At 40.8% G+C, this 14,418-nt stretch overlaps 1 protein-coding gene across 1 annotated transcript in view; it reads right to left on the bottom strand.

Moving 5' to 3' along the window:
- Positions 1-14,418, bottom strand: part of Kif26b (kinesin family member 26B) — a 500,968-nt gene that overhangs the window by 302,854 nt on the left and 183,696 nt on the right. The window contains exon 3 of the mRNA XM_047521119.1: positions 12,475-13,008. Coding sequence (XP_047377075.1) covers positions 12,475-13,008 — 534 coding nt within the window. The remainder of the gene's footprint in view (positions 1-12,474; positions 13,009-14,418) is intronic.

Below are 14,418 nucleotides of genomic sequence, written 5' to 3'. Positions count from 1 at the left end.
AAGAATGAAGTGTTGGGAGAGACTAGGTGCCATAGCGTGCACCTATTATCCCCGAGACTCAGGAGGCTGAGGTAGGAGGATAGCAAGATTGAGGCCAGCCTTGGTAACTTAGTGAGACCTGTCTCAAACGAAAAAATAAAAAAGGCTGGGGATGTAGCTGAGTGGTAAAGTACCTCTGAGTTCAATCCCCAGACCACACACACACACAAAAAAAAAAAAAGTTAAAAATTTTTAAAAAGGAAGTTTTGTAGAGGATGTGGAAAAAATGGAACCCATAGGAATTTCTGATGGATATGTAACATGATGAAGCTGTGAAGGAAAACAGCATAACTGTTTGTTCCTCAACAAATTAAAAGTAGAAGTACCATATGATCTAATTATTCCACTTCTGGATATAGATTCCAGGGAACTGGAAACAGGGTCTCAAAGAGGTATTTGTACACCCATATTCAGAGCAGCATTATTCACAAGAGCCTAAAGATGGGTTGCCCAAGTGTCCACTGATGGATGAATGGATAAACAAAATGTGGCCTGTGCATAGAATGGATTATTATTATTAAAAATAAAGGAAATTCTGACTCATTTCTACGACTTGAATGAACCTTGAGGACATTATGCTTAAGTGAAATAAGCCAGTCACTAAAGGACAAATACTGTGTGATTTCACCTATACCCAGTGGAAAATTCCCAGAGACAAAGTGGAGCGATAGTTTCCAGGGGCTGAAGTCGGGGAATAGGGAGTAAGTATTTTATGGTACAGAGTTTCTAGATGGGAAGATGAAGAGTTGTGGAGACGGGTGCAGAACAGTGGGAATGTCCTTAATGCCACAGGACTGCATGTTTAAAAATGGTCAAAATGATAAATCTTATGTCTGTTTTACCACAATTTTAAAAAAACACAACAAATATTACTCAGCGAACATGTAAGTGAGCCAGAATCCACATGCAAATCTGTGTGCTCTTTCCACTCTGCCAAAACGGAGCTCTGTTTTCACAGAAGGCTTGTTCCAATGACAGTGACTTTTCTAAAGGATATGTGTTAGGACACCAAATTTCAACATATACCACTCTGTTAAATAAGAACCACAACATTGAGGAGGAAATGGCTTTGTTCCTTTTTATTACTCTTAGCAAATTAGAATAATTTCTAATAAGATTCTGCCTATCAGGGCTTCGAAGTCCACCTCTGAGTTCAGCTAAAGCCTGTCTCACTAGATGGCAGCATTGCTTACACAGCCTCTTTTCCATTTGGGGGGCCCATCTTTATCTAAAGCTGTATCCCTACCAGCCTCCTGACCTCCTAATGAGGAGCTGTAACCCAGAGCATTTACTTCAACACTTTTGTGTCGGAGCAAACCTAACTTGGAAATCCATATCACACAGAAAGAAATCACGTGAGGTGACGGTGGCCCTCCCCAGGAGGGTTGCACATTTAACCAGCCTGAGGAGCTGCCTCCTTCTCTCAGGAGAATGGTGGGGTAGGAGCTGGACACCCATGTCTGAATCCTATCTGTCATGCCCTAGCTGCAGGACCTTGGGCAGGTCACTTAACATGTCTGAGCCTGGGTTTTGTCATTTGTAATTCACGAGGGCATGACTTGGTTCCTAAGATCTGTTTGCTTTAAACAGAGGGGAGTATGTGAACAGGCGAATGGATCAGATCTTCCCATTGATAAGGCTCCTCTTAGCCTAATCAACAGAGGAAACCAACCTTGCTAAGGTGATGGAAGCTGTCAGGTTGGCTCAGATTAGTCATGTAATTAGAAAACTCCTGGTCACCGCCCTGAATATAGATCTGGCTGCTGCTCTGTCTACTTTTCATGTGGCACCTTCCTCTCCCCAGAGACCCCTCCTTTCCAGACTCTTAGATAAGATACTGAAGGGATATATTAACTCTTTGAGGCCACTGATGGAGCAGTAAGGCACTAAATAGCCTCCAGAGTCCCCAAATTGGTGACTAATATGCTTCCTAAATACCCAAATTACTCCCTGGGCATGACTTACGCATATGAAATACATGACTCATTAACTAATCTTCACAAATACCTCTATAAGATAGAGGCATGCTAATTTGTCACACTAAAGACTGTTAGCCAATAAAATCTCAATCCCAAATTAATTAGGTATATATCTAGGGGAGGGTAGGTAAGGAGGAAATTTCAATTTTTCCATCTTATTGAAAACTCCAAATTCTATAATAATGTTAAAAATATGTATAGTTTGAAAATAAAGATGAAAATTAGTAAGAAAGCAAATATATTAAAATCCCAACTTATCATAAATGTATAAATAAGAAAAAGTATAATTTACCATAAATGTAAAAACAAAAGCAAAAGACCTGAGTATTTGTATTCTGTTCTTTCAATAAAGAGACATGAACTAGGCCTGAATTTCTTGAAATTTCAAGTTAACTCAAAAATAATAAGGTTTTATACTCTTTTGGATTATTTTAAATGTACTTTCTCCACACTATATTATTTGAAGTGATTTGTGCCTATAAATTGCTTCTTCTCCTCTCTTAAAAACATTCCCCAAATATGGGCTAAAATTGGTCAATGAGCCTTTCAATATTTTATCAATTTATCCATTAATGGTAGAACAAGATAATTTCTACTTAAAATTCAACATTCCCATGTAAGATATCGGTTCCTGGTAATGTGAGGAGTGGCTGGAGTCTCTGAGTTCCTGGATAATATCTATTACATGTGCTTGATATTCATTTTATGGTTTGGGTATTGTTTCTTCATCTACCACTGGTTCTTGTATTGGAGAAGGGTCCGGATTCCATTCGACTTGAATCAAATGAACTTGACTAAAGGAAGATGGTGCTCCAGTTTAAATGAACTTAACTTAGGGGTCACCAAGTGTCAGACACAGGGCTAAATATTAAACACACATTATTTCCTAACATCCAACTCTAACTTTACAGAGTAGAAAATACAGACACATAACAGGTGGGAAGCCTGCTAAAGGTCAAGCAGCAAGCAAGGATGCTGGGTTTTATTTCTGGTGAACCAGTAGCAATTTTCCTTATTAAAAGCAATTTTCCATATTAAAAAGAAAAGAGCAATGCCTGATGACCCCTCTCCTTAGCCCACTTGCTGTGGACAGTGGATAAACCTAGCTCTAGGAGGCAGGAAGCAGTCTAAAACACAGGATAACTGTGAAAACGCATCTGCATCTAAACAATCTCTCTGACTAATTTCATCCCCTAATGCATGATCCTCAGCTCTGCCTTCCACTCCAGACTGACCTGGGAGAGTTTGCAGCAGACAACATGAAGTAACTTCTGTGCTTGGGAAATGATAGACACATTCCTACTCCTCTCCCCACCCACCCCACTCACCCAAACAAAAGTGGGTGACTAAGAAATACTGTTTAAAGAAGCATAGCATCTTACCTACTACTTGTAGCCTCTTTCAGGAGCCTAGAAATATTTCTCAAGCAAAAAAAAATACAGACAGTTCTACCAACTTAACACAGACTATCAGCCTGGTCAACAGAAATGGCGTGAGGTTCCTCTAGCATTGGTCAGTTTAGGCCTTCAATTTAAACTCATCTCCCCAGAGGCAGTGCCCTAAGAGGACTGTTTACATTTATACCTATTTATACCTGTTTACATTTATACCTAAAGGCACAAATGAATTGAAAGTCATTTCAGAAGAGGATGCTGTTATTCCACACACCAAAAAATCATGTATATATGTTCATCATTCATCCTGGAACTAAATATTTTCTCTGGCTCTCCAGTTGCATAAGGGTGTATGTGGACATGCCACCTCCCTCCCTCTCTTTGCTTTGCCCTTTTTACCTCTTCCACTTGCTCCCTTTATTCCTCTCCAGTCAAAGAATGCAAAAGGGGATCCAGTTACAAACACATGTGCCTACTTTTTTCAGAATGGTTCAATGGGGAAGGAGCTGGGTATACCCAACCTTCTCAACCTCCACTCTACTTTCCACATTTTATCTCTTATCTATATATCTATCTATCATCTATAATGGGTCTAATACAGTTTGCCCAAAATTCATGTCTACTTAGATCTTCAAAACATGACCTTATTGGAAATAGGGTCTCTGGGATATAATTAGTTAAGGATCAAGACAAGATCATATTAGACTGGGCTCTAAATGCAATGACTTGTGTCCTTTTTACAAGAGGGGAAAACAGAGACTTGAGACCATTGAGAGAGAGAGGTAGAGATTGGAGCAATAAGCCACAAGTCAAGGAATGCCTGGAACCACCAGAAGCTGGAAGAGGCAAGGAAGCCTTCTTCTCTTGCACAATCAGAGGGAGCACGGCCCTGCTGACACCTTGATTTTGGACTTTTAGCTCCCAGAAGTATGATAGAATAATTTTTTGTTGTTTTAAATCACCTAGGTTGTGATCATTTATTTTAGCACTCCTAGGAAACAAATATACTATCTATCCATCTCTTCTCTCTTCTCTCTCTCCTACACTTTGGATCTGGAATGTCCCTTTGAAGGTTGGCCCTCAGTTTAATGATATTGGGAAGTGGTACCACTTGTTTAAGTGGTAGAAAACTGAAACATTGGGAGTATGCTCTTAAAGGGGACTATAGGACCCTGCCCCTTCCTCTTCTCTGCTTTCTGGTAAGTAGTTTATTCCACTCCTGCCATGATGTGCTGCTTTGTTATAGGTCTAAAGGCAAAGGGGTCAAGTGACCATGAATTGAAATCTCTGAAACTGTGAGCCAAAATAAACCCCTCCCCTTTTTAAGTTGATTATCTCAGGTATTCTGTCCCCGTGATAGAAAGCTGACTGACACACTACCTATCTACATATAATTGTTCCTTTCCCTGTACTTATTATGCCAGTGTCAGATAAATTATTCTTTAAAGCTGTGAATCTTGGCCCTCACAGTTCCAAACAAGGCCTGGGATAGTCTCATTCTCACCTGAAGATATCTGCGTTTCATTGATCTGAGGTAGGCCTTGGGGATTGGGCAGTTTTTTAAATTCTTTTTTTTTTTTTTTCAATCTCCCAAGTGATTTTAGCCAAAATTGAGAATCGTTGCTTTCAAGGAAGGAAATCTTCCCATTATCCTGCTCTAAAATTTCTGATAGCTATCTTCTGCCTACTAAATAAAATCAAAACCAACCAACACTTGCATTCTGCTCTATAATTTTCAAAGTGCTTTCAAATACATTTGATCCTCAAGATCCTAAGAGAGGTAAGAATTATTACTGGGACAGTTCTGTGAAACCCCATACTATGGGGTCAAAAGGTCCAATGGAGAAGATGAGCTTCCTTCCACACATATTTTAATTCAGTCTCTCCATCCCCTCGGCTTGGAATGATTTCTGCAGTTTCAACACTATGGGAGACTTACATAATGGTAATTACTAGCTACCAATGGAGAGTGGCTGTGGTGTGCTTGTTATTATGATTCTGTAACAATAGGGAAATCTGAGACAATTGAAAACCAATGGTGCAGTATGAGTAACCTCTCATTCTGTGGAGGCATCCAAATGAAATAATCTGACTTGCTAATGTACTGGCCGATCCACAGGGCGATGTAGTTTATTGTATGGGATGAAAAGCCCACATTCTTAGCCATCCTGCAGGTTTCTGTGGCAACTCCTCCATCTGTATACCTCATCTCACTTCACCTTACCAAGATTTTCAGTTGCCACATACTTACAGGTAGTCTTCTATGGCAACTGAAGCAAATTATCACAAATTTATTCTCCTAAAGTTCTGACGGTCAGAAGTCTACAAGGAATCTGCAGAGCTGATTCCCTCTAGAGAATCTCAGGATAATCTGATTCCTTGTCTTTTCCAGCTTCTAGAAATGTTTTCCCACCCTAGTTTGTGGCCCCTTCCTCCATCACTGAAGTCAGCAGCGCAGCATCTTCTCTCCTCTCCCCTCCTTGGCTCTGATCCTCCTGCCTCTCTTTATTTATTCTGAATACATTGGGCCCACCTGGATATACTATCCAGGCAATTCCTACATCTCAAGATCCTTAAGCTTACCCCAAAATTCTCTTCTACTACATAAACTAACACACCATAGATTGTGAAGACCAGGACATGGATATCTTGGAAGGGGAGCCTTAGTCAGCCTATCGCACCAAGTAAATGACCAAATTGAAAACATTTTTGAAATTTTCTGTATGTTCCTTTCATAAATGGCCCTGACCATTTCACAAGCAATGACTACCTTTTTGGAATTTCACCCTGAACCCTTTTGAGAAATGTTCTGTCCATGACTGAATACACAAACTGATTCTTTTTTCTGTATCCATGGTTCGTCAAAAAACAAACAAATGAACGAACAATTCAATACCCCTTTGGCCATCTAAAAACAGGAGCAATCAAAATCTTTTCAAAATATTTTCAAAATATCTAGTCTTTAAAATTTTCTCAGTGCCATAATTAGAACATCTGATGCTGAGAAGATGCAGCAGCAACTGAACCAGGACTGGTTATATATTTCAAGGGGAAATGTCTGCACCCTGGAGAGTTGCAAAGAGTATAAATGGAAATCCTCCACTCCTAACATAGTACAAGCACCCATCTCTGTGCCTTCTTAAAAAGTGACCAGCCAGGAGGGGCATGTGTATGTCTCGGCCCCCAGACATCAGCCATACCAGATGTGCTTCTGATTTCCACAGATCCAGTATAAACAAAAAGCCTCAGTACAACAGCACCTGGCAGGCCTTGCAGGATCTCACTTTCTACCCTCAGGGGTTCCAAGTCCTCCCAGTACTTCTATCTTTGAGGAGCAAGTTTTGAGCACTGCAGAGGTTCTATAGTTTAGCAAACCTTGAGCTGGTTCAAGGTTGGTGTTGCTTTTTCATCCCTCTGTGCCCATATCTTAATTTGTAAAGGCTTATAATGACAGTGCTTAACAGACACAACCGTATCTAAAAATAGAGCCAATCCCACAGTAACTTCAGCCAGAGTTCAGTCTAGCATTATCTCTAACATTGATTCCAAACGATGCCTTTTGAGAAAGCAGGATAATGTTTATTGAAGACCTTTTCCTTTAACTCAAGGAATGCACGCTGAATACCTTCGCTGTATTAATGACCCATTATAGAATTATTTTTTTACATGTCAATCTAACATCATCTTGAATTTTCATTTTTTCTTGCGGGGGTGAAAGGGAGGGATGTTGAAGAGTGAATCCACTGCTTTACATATACTGAGCCTAAGATCTACCCCTGAGATAATACCCCCAAGTTTGAATTTTCTTGATCAATTCAATTTAATCAAAATCCTATAAAACAAAGTTCTTCTATCCTTGTAAATGTCCTGTATTGAAAGTAACATCACAACGCCACCCAGATTCTTTTCATTGTTTCCAAGGATTTAATAGTGTCATGATACTTCAGGTTAAAGATTAGCTTGGAATCAGATAACTGACGGTTTCCATCAAAAATCTTGGGTCTAGATAGGTTCTGTGATCTGTAATTTTCCCCTTAATCTAGAGTCAGTTGTGGGAAATTGAACTTTTCTCTAATGCAAGTCACACTTGCACATGTTAGCTGCTATGAAGGACAAGGGTATAAAGTGGATTCCTATTCTCCATGAGTTTATCATTAGCAAAAGAGATAGAACTAGGATTTGGGAAGTTCAGAATCAAAGGAATTTCAAGTCTCTCAGCCTCAGGTTTTTCCTCTGGTAAATGAGGGGACTGAAGTAAGTCATTTATATTGCCATTCCTGCTTTATAGTTCATAAGATATTTTCACGCTTTTTTCTTAATTATTACTTAAAATCACCTTGTGAGTTAACTTTGATAGATAAGGAAATTCAACTAAGATGTTAAGCTACTAAACTGCAGTTCATCAGTTGGTGGAGCTAGGGACTTGAACCAGATAGGACTGTCTCCAAACCTCTCACCTGGATGTAAAATCCTGCTGCCATCTTACAGAAGTGGATTCTATCACTGACAACCTAAGATTCTGAGTGTTATGTGTACAATCTTTTCTGTAACCACTTATTATAATGAGTGTAAACTGGGCTTAAGCAACCACCATTCAAAAAGAGGTAATAAATCTATAGAGGATTACAAGGAACTAATCTAGAAATGTCATGTGGTCAAAGGACGGCTGGAGAGCATTTTCTGATTTCTGCATGCATGGTTGTGCTAAATTTCTGCAAGTTAATAGAAGAAATTATTTCTTTGGCAGGGCCCATCTTATCTTCTCCTATGAAATCAGTTTGCTAAGATATTTAATGAGAAATTATCATTGTGGTTTGTTCAATATTTTTGATGTGATCTCAGTGCCTCAATTTCTCTTATCTATGATGCTTATAGGTTCCTGTTTTCTGGAGGCATAAACATGCAAGAGAAAGAGAGACAGTCTTCCTATGGAAACCTTTGGAGACTATTGCACAGGGGTATGATAACAGGGGATTTGAGGGATTTGTGGGACCCCTTTGTTACCCATCTGACGGTTTCACCAGGCTCCCTGTTTCATCCTCACTACATCAAAGTGGCAGAAGGACAAGCCTCTTCTCCCTCGTTTCCATAGGCTCAGGTTCCATGGGTGCAGAGCAGCACCCTCAGTAGTGACAAAGTCTAGCTGTTTCTGTGCCCAGTGAACAGCTTTGGCACTAACCCAGCAGTAATATGTTCTATGGGGAGGGAAGTGAGAGTATGGGCGAGCAGGAAAAATGAGGTCAGCTTTCAGAGCAGTCAACCATCTCTGATGAGCTGACTAGACTGTGAACTGCAGATTATTTACTGCAGGGAGATGTCCACAACGGGAGACACTCAGTCTGGCCAGACCCCGAGTCCCTCCCCCAGGGCATCAGGATGACATGGTCACAACACAGGGGACACTAACTCATAGCTAGGTCCCAAATCTCTTTATCCAGAGAGATTTCCTCTGGTCCCTTTGAGTATTACTCAGAGGAAATGCAAGAATTGGTCCATACTGGAATGGGAAAGAGGCAATACAATTTATCCTGGACAATTTCAAGCTGGTAGCTTGTGTGAGTCACCTTTATATCTAGCTTTAAGCCATAGTAGCCACCTTGTCCCACAGGATGGATTCCAATTCCTTCCACATGCTCTCAGAGGCTGTGCATCTCTCTGCCTTTGCACTCACCCATCTGCCCCATAATGGGCAGTACAATTGCCTCTTCCTCACTGTGAGGATCACAGGACAGGGCAGCAACCCCACTCAACACCTAGCACAGTGCATGGCAATTGACTAGGGCTTAATAAACACTTGCTCTTATTCCAGATATTATCTTTCCTTTGAGATAGGGGAATAAGAGAAACAGAACTATTGCAAAAATAAAAGAAATGCACCAGTAATTCCTAATCTTCCTTTCAAGCAATATCTTCAGGATTTCCCCCTTCCTACAAATCTTCACCATACTTTGAATGTTTTTAACAAAAGCACCAATTCCAAGTTCTTCCATCCTTGTTCATTAGCACCAGTATAGCAGCTATGTCTTCTGAGGAGCCCTTGATACATGCTCAAGGGCTGTGGGGTGTGGAAGGTGAAACGTGAGTTCCTTGTGTAACATGAGTACAACTGGGAGATTGCTGAAACATGACCTGGGTGGAAGAATGTTCACCTGAGCATTTCATTTATACTAGCAAAAACCTGAACCCTAATAATCGATGCTTGGTCATGTAAATTATAATACATTCAGAGAGTGGATAATATTATGCTAACACTAAAGATCATGTTATACTAAATATATATAATGGCAAGGGAAAATGCACTCTCATCTATTAGGTGAAGAGCAGTTCATAGAATTGAGCCTATTTATAACTTTACAAAATCAAATTACATAAAATACTGGGAAGAAATGTACCCAAGTTATAAAATCTGGGTGACACTGAGTTTTAAAGTCTGTTTAAACTCTTCATATAGTTTAAATTTTATTTTACAACAAGCATGTATTTCATGTGTAATTTTAAAATACACTATTTAGAAAATTTTAAACAAAAAAATCCTATACTATTCCACAATAAAAAAGAAGTCATATTCTGTTCCTGCCCGCTTTAGTTGGGATCCTGAATATCCCCCAAAAGCCCATGTGTTAAAGGCTTGGTCCCCAGAGTGGCACTATTGGGAGATGGCAGAACCTTTAAGAGGTGTTGCCGATAGAAGGTCTTTAGGTAATTGGGGATGTGTCCTTGAGGAGGGTTGCTGGACTTTGGCCCCCTCTTCACTCTCTTTTATTTCCTAACAATGAGGTGAGCAGTTTTGCTTTACCACATGCCCCCATCATGATGCACTTACCACAGGCCCAAAGCAACAGGGCCAACCAATTGTGCACTGAAATCTCCAAAACTATCAGCCAAAATAAACCTTTTCTCTTTAAAGTTGATCATCTCAGGTATTTGTTCTAGTGATGGAAAGCTAGCTAACACATTCCCCTAAATAGTTATTTTCAAGATTAAATCATAAAGCCTCCCCAGGATGCCACTGCTTCTTTATTATATTTATATAAACAACTTGGAAAATTCTGTCCAAAAGTGAAACGACAGTTCAGCAACCCCTGAAAGTCAAAACAAGAGATGATTTTTTTTTTTTTTTTTTTTTTTTTTTTTTTTGGTGTGTCAGGTCTACAAATGATTACTATCTGGAAAAGATGTTGAAAGGAGATATCTCAGGGGTAAGCTAGGAAAGTTGGAAGTAGTTGGGGTGGGGAAACCCTGGGCCTGGGTGAGGCAATGGCTGGTGCTGGTGTCATTGGCTGTGTGGCCACAGGTCCTTCAGTTTCTCTAAGCATCATAATCCCCATCTGTGAAAAGAAGACTTAACATCTTCTCTGCCTACCTCACAGGCCTGCTCTAGGGCTAAATAAAATGATGTGTGTATTCTATTGTTGAAACTACAAGGTACCAAGTAAATGAAAAGTTTGACAATCTATGAACGCTGACTTCTTAGAAAAATAATCAGTGCTTCACATTTTCTTTCAAGATATCAAGAAACACAATCTAAACCCCTCTCAAATACTCTAAAAGTCACCAGGAATTTTATCAGCCACTCTTGACTCATTCTGTTTCCATGTACCGTGGCCCACTGTACCAAAACTGTGTTATGTGTACACTCAACTTGTTTATTTTTCTCCTGGGCACATAGGCAGATTGGCTTTCACAGTTTCCTCTGCAGGAAAGTGGGGGCCAGGATACTGGATTGGAATAAGGACGGAAGCAACATACAGCCCTACCAGGCCAGGCTGGGCCCCTAAAGTCCCCCAGTGAGATCCTGCACATTTTCTTTCCTTGTTTCTGAGCTCTTTCTTCATCTTCCTGAAGATCTGCCGGGGGACTCTGAGGCTCCCAGTGGTAGTGACACAATCGATAGAAGAAGACCAAGTCCGTGCACCAGTGGCAGGCCATTCATCCAATACTCACCATGAGAGGGAAGCAGTAAGAAATTACCTGAGATTTGAAGGATTACCTATTATGCCAGTTAACTCCCTTGACTAATATACCCCATGACCCTGGCCACCTCTCCACTCCAATAATAGTCATGACTCTGCTGCTTCCCACATAATGGTCACAGTGGACACAGAGCACATGAATTTAACCCAAATTTCACCCCAGAGAAAACCCACCCAGGAAAAAATCAGCACAATTTTTAAAAATTCCTTAGCGGATTTGAGACCTGTTATATTCTTCTAGAGAAATGAGGAGGTATGGGCTAATCTAAATAGGAGAAAAGAAGAAAAGGTGAAACACCTTTGGTAACTCAATCCCAACAAAATTTAAGATGAGTTGCAGGTAGTAAAGGGTTAAGATCTGTCAAGGTAGAGAGATTAGGAAGGGACTCTCACCTCATTTAGAAGGTATAGATAATGGAAGCATAGTGCTAACAGATTATATGTCCTTCATATATTTAATTCTTAATGATGTTCAGCTCTTTCCACAGGTTGCTTTAAAATCTTGATTTTAGGGACTTACCATATTCTTTGATTTAAAAACATCTCACCCATTTGTCTTAATTTCTTAAATATTTGTTAATACCACAATGACAATCCTTACCATATGCCAGATATTGGACCATATGTCTTATATACATAACCTTATTTAATTCTCACTACTGTTCTATTTGCTCATGAGAGATCTGAGTCTGAATTAGGACAAACCCTTTGTGCAAGTTCATATTGCTAGTAAGTGAACATTAGGACTTGGACTCCAGTCCCAATATCTCTAGGGCCTATACTCTTAGTCACTATGCATCACAGTAAACCTGATTGCTGGCATGCCTTTGGCACTATCTGGACCAATAAGATCTCTTAGGAAGGAGATACACTGAATGAGCAGAGAGAAGGCAGGAGTAGAAGGTTCAGAGGTTACACTCTCAACACAGGCAGGCCTGTTAGATGAGAACACTGTGGGGGTCACATGAAAGCTTTAAGTTCTGAGCAGAGGAGCTCCCAGAAGCAGAAGGGTGGAGAAAGGAAGAGTTGCCCAATTCTCTACCTTAACTCTAGCCAACCCTGCTTGTCCTTGCTTACAGAGGAACTTACCTGGTAAGGGTACAGGGTGACCCCATTGGTTCTTGAAAGGGACCAGGTGCCATCCAGATATTGATGAGCCTGAATGGCCACCGAGTTAAGAATGTTCCCATTGCTGGGACTTGTGGCCATCTGGAGGCTGACCTTGGCCTGATGGGTGGGAGATCCACTCTTCTTTTCTGCCCCGTTGCTGACCCCAAGGCTATTGGGTTTGCTGCTGTGCTTGTTGACAAGGCCTGTGTAGTTGGAGGTGGCATAGGGGGCAGGCACAAAGGCCCAATCCCTGGGCTGCTGGAGCCCACCCATGTGCCGGGACCCCACCAGGTTGGGGGCATTGGAGAGCGGTGGGGGTGATCCAGGTGAGGCATCATAATGCTCACTACCAGCTGCCTGCTCCAAAGTCAGCACCATCTGGATGGCCTCCTGTTTCAGCTGGTTCAGGTGGGTGGCACAAATGTCACAGCGGTTGTCTCGGTCATTCCATGCCTTCCGAATGGTGTTGGGGACCTGGAGCTTGTCATGAATCACAGCTGAGAAAGCAGGATCCTGGAGAACACATGAACAGAGAAAAAGGAGAGTCGTAACTCAAGGCTAGTGAGTGCAATTCAGATGTCTGGTTGATGAGTCAAACTCTAGTCAGAGTTTGGCATCCATCCATCAGATGGGCAGCATGTAGTTGACAAATGCATTGGACAAATGTAAGAATTTTGTAGTGAAAACTTTAAAGGTATATAAAACAAAATGAAATAAAATAAAATATGATTTTTAAGAATTCTTACAGCCAGTCAAATAGGAACATTTCAGATTCACCTTATATTCACTTAAGAATTAGAGCCAACCTGAACCCTCCTCAGGTGTTCAACAGAAGACATTAATTAAGGCGGGATGGTCAGGGGGCAGTGGGTACAGCATTGTGAACCCATGGCTCCTATTATCCCTAGAAAGTTGGTAATGGATGAAAGGGCTAGTTGGGATCAAGAACAGAAATTCTGTTCTAAGAAAATCTTGGCTTCACCAACACTCTATGCTAAATGCCATTGGAAGGAGACCAAACCAAAGCAGATTCTTAACCCAGACGTCAGTTATCCCAGTAGCACAGCAAACCTCTGAAGATTAACTAGTGTTTCTCATTTGCCCTGTCCATGTATTTGACTTCCTGACCCATTACAATAGTCCAAGATGCTTTCCCCACAAAATTCATCTAAAACTACTATTCAAAAATCTTAGAGCTGCATGGTTGTACACACTGTTGTCTGAGCTCCCCAGGAGGCTGAGTCAGGAGGATCACTTGAGCCCAGGAGTTTGAGATCAACCTGAGCAATATAACAAGACCCAATATAAAAATAAAAGATCTTTAGTTCAGAGGCCACTCTTAACACATACCTACGAGAAATCAGAAAATGGATTTAATGAGGATTATGTCTCTAGTTTACTTTGCTTTAAACTTCACAGGAAAGCAGAAGCACACATAGGAACAATGCTAGGAATGTTATTTGGGCATTGGAATAGTTCTGCTGCTTGGGACCTTGGAGTTCTATGTGACCTTGGACAAATTACTTCATCTCACTGATACTCTAATCTATTACACAAGGCCACAGTTATTCTTGTTGTAATGTTCTTCCAGTTCAATGACTCCAATAGGAGTCATATAGAGTACAACAGAGAATAGTACCTGCCCATATGGACAAAGTCATTATGGCATGTTTTGAGTTTAACGGGCTGATTGAACTTTTGAGGTTCAACAGTTGTTGCAAATACTTGATGAGGCTCATCTCAAGGGTTAGTTTCCTCTAGGACATTAGAAGAAATCTTCCCCTCTGAAATTTTGCTGTAGCTTTTATGGAGCAGAAACTCCATCAGGGATGAATCTGTGTGGTGAGCTGTGGGTGAGGGGGTAGTGCAGGGCATTCAGGGTGGACAGGAAGATCATTGATGGGAGGGTCCTTCTTAATTACA

The sequence above is a fragment of the Sciurus carolinensis genome, chromosome 12 (assembly GCF_902686445.1).
Source record: "Sciurus carolinensis chromosome 12, mSciCar1.2, whole genome shotgun sequence".
Lineage (NCBI taxonomy): Eukaryota > Metazoa > Chordata > Mammalia > Rodentia > Sciuridae > Sciurus > Sciurus carolinensis.
Note: the sequence above shows the minus strand (reverse complement) of the source record. Positions and strands in the feature narration are given on the sequence as shown.